The sequence below is a fragment of the Vigna unguiculata genome, chromosome 6 (assembly GCF_037176805.1).
Source record: "Vigna unguiculata cultivar grain cowpea cultivar isolate G323 ecotype 2 chromosome 6, ASM3717680v1, whole genome shotgun sequence".
Taxonomy (NCBI): Eukaryota; Viridiplantae; Streptophyta; class Magnoliopsida; order Fabales; family Fabaceae; genus Vigna; species Vigna unguiculata.
The window spans coordinates 2,757,539-2,765,539 of record NC_140797.1 but is presented as its reverse complement, the minus strand read 5'-3'; the positions used below and the strand labels follow the sequence as shown (position 1 = coordinate 2,765,539).

The following is an 8,001-nucleotide window of genomic DNA, read 5'->3' as shown; positions in this document are numbered from 1 at the left end:
ATTAGATAGGAAAAATTGAAAGTAAATTTTACATATTAATACAAAATTGATTAAATTTTAACTGTCTTATAAATTTAAATAATTTTAGTTAAATTTTTTACTAAAAATTATTTTTGTTAAATACTTAAATATTTTTTCATCCGTGGTTTGACTTTATTTACTCTTTATTCAATAATTCGCTTCTCTCTTTTCAAACGCAAGTTGAACGGACAAAAAAGTTAAAATAACATTAAAGTTATTCCATTGATCGAAAAATTAAATGAGAGAGTAGTTAAATGAAAATAAAAAATATTATAAATATTTGATGAAAGAATTTTTTTAATAAACAATTAATTAAAAATATCTAGAGATAAAATACAATAATAGTTGGCATGTATGGAATGGAATGGAATGAATGGAATGGAAGGTGATGTGAGTGCGTATGTTTGTGTTATCACGTGCCGACACACCTTTATAAAACCAACTGAATGCCATTGCCTAAAATGCAGAAGAAAGGTCTGGACACAAACTATTCCACTGTCTCTGCTCTCTGCTTTCTGGTTCATGTTTTGTTTTGTGCGTGATTGTAAAGTCTTGAAGCTGGGTTCCTGTTTCTGAACTCAAGCAGGTGACAGTGGCGTGTGTTCTAATACCAGAAAAGGTTACGGAATCTTGTTCCTTGTTTGCTTTGCAAGATATTCCAGCTCTTACACACACAGACACCCTTTCACCCCACGTTGCATCATCTTCAACTCTGCGACTTATTGTGAGCATTCCAATCAATTCCACGTTTCTTTCTTATCATGATATTCATTCTAGTTAGTAGTTGTTATTGTTAGTGTTTCTGGGTAAGGCTCAGGGAAGATTGAATTTTGACCAAAACATAGGTAGGAGGTGATCAAAGAGAGAAACTTTGACTTTGGTGATGATTAATTCGTTTCTTTTCCTGTTTCTACTTGATTTTTTCTTTGATCTGTATTATTTGGTGTGAACACTGTTTGAATGATGAATGGGGCAGTTTATGTTATGGAACCAAAAAGCTAGAAGTGTTATTGATTGTTGTTTTTGTTATGAGCTCTGTGGCATCATAATCTGATAATCTGATGCTGTTTCGTTACCGATAGGATGGAAGAGAGTAGGACACATGTTTTGGAAATAATAAGAAATTAATCATTAACCAGTTTTTAAAATTGTTTTGGAAACAAAAGCAGGTCAATTTTCTTGTAATTTATGTAGATGTACTTATTCAATGAAATTCTGGAATAATATGGAAAGTCCTAATGAAAAGATATGACCTTCTGGCAGATAAAGTTTTGGTTCAAATTTGTTTTGCATGAACCTAACCTAACCTAACTCTTTGCTCACACCGTAGGAAGGCATTTATCCTTTCAGCAGGAAGAGATGACAACATTGTCGGATATAGGGGTTGCTGCTGCCATAAACATTTCCAGTGCATTGCTTTTCTTTGTGGCATTTGCTATTTTGAGGCTTCAACCTTGGAACGATAGGGTGTACTTTCCAAAATGGTATTTGAAGGGTCTAAGAACAGATCCAGTTCAGGGAAGAGCGTTTGTGAGCAAGTTCATCAATTTAGACTGGAGAGCATATCTTGGGTTTTTGAATTGGATGCCAGAAGCAATCAGAATGCCAGAACCTGAGCTTATTGACCATGCTGGATTGGACTCTGTTGTTTACTTGCGGATTTACTTGATAGGGTATGTATGCAGCATTGAGTCAATGCGACTTCAGGAAAGCATGGTACGGTTGTTCTCATCTGATGTTTTCTGTTTGTGTTGACAGGCTTAAAATCTTTGTCCCTATAGCATTCTTAGCTTGGACTATTCTGGTTCCTGTCAATTGGACTAGTACCGGCCTAGAAGGAGCCCACATAAGAAACATAACTTCCAGTGACATTGATAAACTCTCTGTTTCAAATGTTCATAGTCGATCTGAAAGGTTTCAATTTCTCCATTCAGTGCTGTTGCAATTCTGCTATTCCATTTTCATGTTTTCTACCAAAGTCTTCAAATTTGAACTGTCTCTATGCCAAGTGTAGTATGGTGTTTTAGATTTACCATCTAATTAGGTGAAACCGTAAGCTTATCTTAATTACTTGTCATCTTCTTTATTGCTTATGATACACCTAAATTATCAATTATTCCCACCAGTCTTTCTTTCTAGTTCTCGGACAACATCACTTAATTCCCCAAAATCTATTTGAATATTAACATTACTCGTTCTACTTAATTGGCATCGTCTCCCTTGTTAACATTAACATTGCAAAGTAAGTCACTAATGTGATGCATATTAACGTATACTAAAGTTCTGTGAACTTCTTCAGGTTTTGGGGACACATAGTAATGGCTTATGCCTTTACCTTTTGGACTTGCTATGTTTTGCTAAAGGAATATGGGAAGGTAGCATCAATGAGACTTGGTTTCCTTGCAGCAGAAAAGCGTCGTCCTGATCAGTTTACGGTAAACTGAATTTTTCACCCTTCAATTTTAAATGTAACTATTGTTTATAGAACTATGTGGTTGCAGATTGTGGTTCACTCTTTTGTTTGTTTTACTATAATTTTGTCTGGCTTTGAGCATCTCTGCAAGAAAGTAATGGAATCTGATTTGAGCTTTTAGAGGTTGGAGGTGGTATTATACTTGGTCATTTTCAATGGTAGATTTCAGTTGTATATTTAACAGTTTTTTGCGTCTTCTTTTAGTACAACAGAGCAATGCTGTTCTTGTGCATCTTTATTACTAGTGATGAATTCAAGAAAATTGCAGCAGTGATTGAATTGTCATGCACTAGCTACTCATAATATTTTTACTTATAGAAATAATCTGTACTCAGGTGCTTGTTAGAAATATTCCATCAGACCCTGATGAATCTGTGAGTGAGCTTGTTGAGCACTTCTTTTTGGTCAATCATCCAGATCACTATCTAACTCACCAGGTTGGTTCCTACTGTTTACACCTACACTGCTCAAATGATACTTGCATCATTATCTCCCTGATTTTCGTATTATGCATTGTGTGCTTTCTAGTTTCTAAGTTTTCTCCCTTTATTACAAGGTTTGGATATCTTGTGGCCAGAATTCACCTTGTTACTGCACTTCACCGTGTTCATTGAATTCAAGTTTATAATTTGAATTGAAATTACATATACATTATTAACTACATGTTAAATGAAACTGGCATGTTTGATTCGAGAAAGTCATTCCTTGTTTTCATTAATAATTACAAAAATCCACACTTTCTACTCTGTTTCCAATTTTCAATTATATAGGAAACTGTGAAAGCAACATTTTAGTGTTTCTACCATTTCTGGCTCAAATTGCACAAATCTTTGACAACTGAAACCATGTGTAAAAAAAGGTTGTACTTTTGAATTATTGGCAAAAATAGAAACCAAAACTGATAATCCTTTCAAAAACCAAATAATCCACAATTTTCCCTTCCATTGTCCTATCTTCTGATACCCAATATACTGTTGCTCTTAAGTTTCTATTTAGTTTTCTTTCAATGGGTACAAATAGTATCAACCAATTTATTATAACATTTATGCAGGTTGTTTATGATGCCAACAAACTTGCTAAGTTGGTTAACAAGAAGAAGAAGTTGAAAAATTGGCTTGTATACTACCAAAATAAACTTGAGAGAACTTCAAAAAGACCCCAAATAAAGGTATTTAAATAGAAATTGATATTCAGTCAAAATTTTATCAGAACCATCCAGGTTTCACTTGAGCTTTCCCTCTTGTTTCGTGCTGCCAGACTGGTTTCCTTGGCCTTTGGGGAAAGAAAGTGGATGCTATTGATCACCACACCAATGAAATTGATAAGTTGTCTAAAGAAGTAAGTATCGTATATCTTCTTTTCTACCACAAAGTTTATCTCATTGCACATGCATGATGAAATCTTCCATTCCAATAATACATAAACAAACTTCAAAGAAATTTACTTTTATATGAAATCTACCCTTTTTTATGGATCCGCAAATGCTAGTTGTTAATATAAGGGGGGAATTTGAACCCGTATCCTATCCCTCCCTCCCGTCCAATTTTACTACCTAGCCAAATCTACTTAAATTTTGCTGAGCCCATTTTAGGCTAGAATTTCCCAAACATTCTGCTAGTTTACTTTATCACGTGCATCAGAGTATTCTGCTATCTTGTGGCAGCCTTTCCTTATTCATCATTTATATCAAAATAGAGAATTTTCCAAATGCTGGCTAGAGTTTGTCCTAATCAACTTTGGACTACAACAAATGCTGAAGGAACTTTTCAATTCACTTTTGCTTAGGGCCAATATCAACATAATAGGTCATTTGTAGATAGCCTTATTGTATTTTCATTGCTTAGTCTCTTTCTTTAAGTTTTCTTGATGATCAGAGGTGATTTTGCAGATTGTTGAGGAGAGGGAAAAGGTCACAAATGATCCCAATTCTATCATGCCTGCTGCGTTTGTTTCATTTAAAACAAGATGGGGTGCTGCTGTTTGTGCACAAACTCAGCAAACCAGAGATCCTACACTTTGGCTGACTGAGTGGGCTCCAGAACCGCGAGATGTGTATTGGCGAAACTTGCCAATTCCCTACGTTTCCCTCACTGTCAGGAGATTAATCATAGCTGTGGCATTCTTTTTCCTCACTTTCTTCTTTATGATCCCCATTGCATTTGTTCAAACCCTTGCAAGTATTGAAGGAATCCAGAAAGCAGCACCATGGCTGAAGCCACTTGTTACCATGTAAGCCTAATCTCATGGCTGGAAATCTCAAGATATGATTTCACTTGCATCACCGGTGATTACTTATTCAAACGTATCTCATTGTGCAGCCCTTTCATAAAGTCATTCATTCAAGGTTTTCTGCCTGGTATTGTGCTGAAGCTGTTCCTTATCTTCTTGCCAACAATATTGATGATCATGTCTAAATTTGAAGGCTTTGGATCTATATCATCTCTTGAGAGAAGATCAGCTTCTAGATACTATCTTTTCAATTTTGTGAATATATTCCTTGGGAACATACTTACCGGAACAGCATTTCAACAGCTCAGTTCTTTCATTCACCAACCAGCGAACCAGTAAGTTATTCCATATAGAGAAGTCGGTTTTTTGTTCTCTGTAGTTATTTACCTTGTAAATTGCATTACTATATTCCCTGTGTTGTGGGTGTGGTCTAGTAGTCTTGTGTTAGTACTCAACATACTATATCACTCCTTATTACATGGAAATGGCTTTAATGCTGGATCCGTGCCAGCTATTAAAAAGTAATGGTGTCATAATCTATACTATGAAATATACCTTTTAATAAACAATATTATAATATTCTTAAGTACCCTCAGATAGTTTGATTCCATGTATTGATGGATCCAAGATATTTTCTTATATGTATGCTGTGTCCATAAAATTAAGCACTCTTGTTAATCTTTTGGCAGATATCCGGTAACAATTGGTACGGCTATTCCTTTAAAAGCAAGTTTCTTCATTACTTATATAATGGTTGACGGATGGGCCAGTATAGCTGCGGAGGTTTTGATGTTGAAACCATTAATTTTTTATCACTTGAAGAATTTTTTCTTGGTGAAAACTGAAAAGGACAGGGAAGAGGCCATGGATCCTGGGAGTATCGGATTCAACTCTGGAGAACCGCGTATACAATTGTACTTTTTGTTGGGTCTAGTATATGCTGCAGTCACTCCTGCTGTTCTTCCTTTCATTATAGTTTTCTTTGGCTTGGCCTATGTTGTCTTCCGTCATCAGGTACACAGATGTTAGATTTTTAATTACAAGCCAATGGTGATTGAATTTTATATGCACGTTTATGATTCGATGCTCCATCAACCGTCGTTAAAAAATGCACACGGCACATTTAGAGCTTAGCACCGTAATGGCTTATACAGGAGTCCCTATTAGTATACGAGTATTTTTAAAAATATTGTGAGAAGTTCCTGGCATATAGTCACACGTAGAAAACTAATAGGAACAATTAATCATTTGATATAGGATTTTAAAGGATGACTCTTTTTGATCTTGACGGTAATGGATTAACTTGTCCATAGGGAGAAAAGAGTTCAAGATGTCCTTGTGTTTGTAGGTCTCAATGATTATCTTATAACTTGTTGCGGGGCATTTCTAAGTAGTGTACTAGAACTAGTTAACTTGACCACCCGGAACACTTCCCTTTTCAATAAGTCAGAATATGTTCAACTTCAATCTTATGATAACTAAATATCTGCATAATTTTTTTCGTTGTTCGTACCTTTTACTTTTTTTCGAATGCAGATCATTAACGTATACAATCAGCAGTATGAGAGTGGTGCAGCATTCTGGCCTGATGTCCATTTCCGTATCATTTTGGCACTGATATTCTCACAGATAGTTTTGATGGGGCTTCTCACCACCAAGAAAGCTGCTTCATCGACTCCTTTTCTCATTGTTCTTCCAATACTAACCATATGGTTCCATAGGTACTGCAAAGGACGTTTTGAATCTGCTTTTGTTAAATTTCCTTTACAGGTATGTCAATTTGTACTTCGTGCCTAGTAATTCCTTGAACTGCTTGCATTAATATTTGATGGTAGAGTCATGGTTTCTACCTTTGGCTGTTTATTTGTTAGAGATGATTGAAACAGGAAATATATTATTGCATCTGTTCTATAGGATGTCCTTTTCCTCTTTCCGACCAATGGTTACATGGCATAGGTCAGATGAATTAAAATGATGCATTGTGTTTTGTAGTATGTATCAGATTTCATCATAAAACAAATTACCTGTTACATTTGTTGAACAATGCCAAATTTTTCTAGGACAAATCTAATAATACGGATTTACATGAGTGATCCTCAAAATATCACCACCTTAGTTTAATCTAAAACCAAAATTGGTTTGGAGATACCATATAAATATCTAGTTTCCCATTTCATGTAATTTTAATGTTGTGGGAACTATTTATGCAGGAAGCAATGATGAAAGATACATTAGAACGAGCAATAGAACCTAACCTTAATTTGAAAGGTTATCTTCAAAATGCCTATGTTCATCCAATTTTTAAGGACAGCATGGACGAGGACAGTGATGATGAGGAGATAATGAGTATGGACTTCGAAACCGAAAGCGCGATTGTGCGCACAAAACGCCAGTCCCGAAAGAATACACCATTACCCAGCAGAAACAATGCGTCATCTCTTTCTTTGTCTGATGGCATTCAAAGTCATCTAGAGCCTTAAAGAAAAATGGGATCACTGTACGTTTGACTTTAGCTCATTATTTTGTAAACAGATTAGGGTGATATCATGTGCAGATGCAAATACACTATGCTACATGCTACATCAGTTGACAAAGTTGAGGAAGATGGGCTTGTCTCTTTTAGTGATTCTTGCTGGAGGGATTCATTTCGTGTTTTGGGATTGCAAGATGAAATTACTACATGCAGATCACATAAGGCAGATATTTTTGTAATGCTTAGGATTTTGTTGATTACTAGGGAATACAGGTTTTATCTTTTAGGTCTATCTTATATTCGGGGATAATTGTAACTCGTAAGTCACTAGAAAATTTATTGTACATAGATTAAGCTCAGATGGACCTTATCTGCCATGTTGAAGGACAAAGGAGTAGGATAGCCATAAGCAAAATAGTTGAAGAAATTTTTTATTTCAGTTTGATTTTGGAAAATGATACAGTGACAACTGTAATTTGATAACTTCTTTCACTAACTCACGTGACATTTGTTTTTTATTTATTTATTTTAATCTTTTTCAATTTTCACATTGGTTTTTTCTAAGAAAGGGGAAGAGAAAAAACAAAAGATGTGAATGCAAATTGGAAGAGAAAAAGTAGAAAGTGTGAGCGTAAACTGATGAGCCGAAGAGCATCTTATTTGTCTTCTTCAACCGCGCTAATATTCGTCTTAATCGTTGTTCTTCGTTTTCAAACTCTATTTTTCTAAAAACCCCTCTTCATCGTCCCAAACAATGTAGGTTTTTTAAAAATTTTATTTTTCTAAAAACCTCTATTCTTCTTCG

General features: G+C 35.1%; 1 protein-coding gene across 2 annotated transcripts; it reads left to right on the top strand.

Moving 5' to 3' along the window:
* The first annotated feature begins 472 nt into the window (after window positions 1-472).
* Window positions 473-7,692, top strand: LOC114187339 (hyperosmolality-gated Ca2+ permeable channel 1.2-like). 2 transcript variants are annotated; one of them, XM_028075565.2, is made up of 12 exons: window positions 473-745; window positions 1,352-1,694; window positions 1,780-1,935; window positions 2,321-2,456; window positions 2,830-2,931; window positions 3,546-3,662; window positions 3,752-3,832; window positions 4,383-4,723; window positions 4,813-5,058; window positions 5,413-5,737; window positions 6,260-6,493; window positions 6,934-7,692. In XM_028075565.2, the coding sequence occupies exons 2-12, from the start codon at window positions 1,381-1,383 to the stop codon at window positions 7,201-7,203; spliced, it is 2,322 nt and encodes a 773-aa protein (XP_027931366.1). In that variant the 5' UTR covers window positions 473-745; window positions 1,352-1,380; the 3' UTR covers window positions 7,204-7,692. The 2 variants fall into 2 exon arrangements, with proteins under 2 accessions (XP_027931366.1, XP_027931368.1); XM_028075567.2 differs by having other exon boundaries at window positions 478-745; window positions 1,356-1,694.
* The last annotated feature ends 309 nt before the right edge of the window (window positions 7,693-8,001 follow it).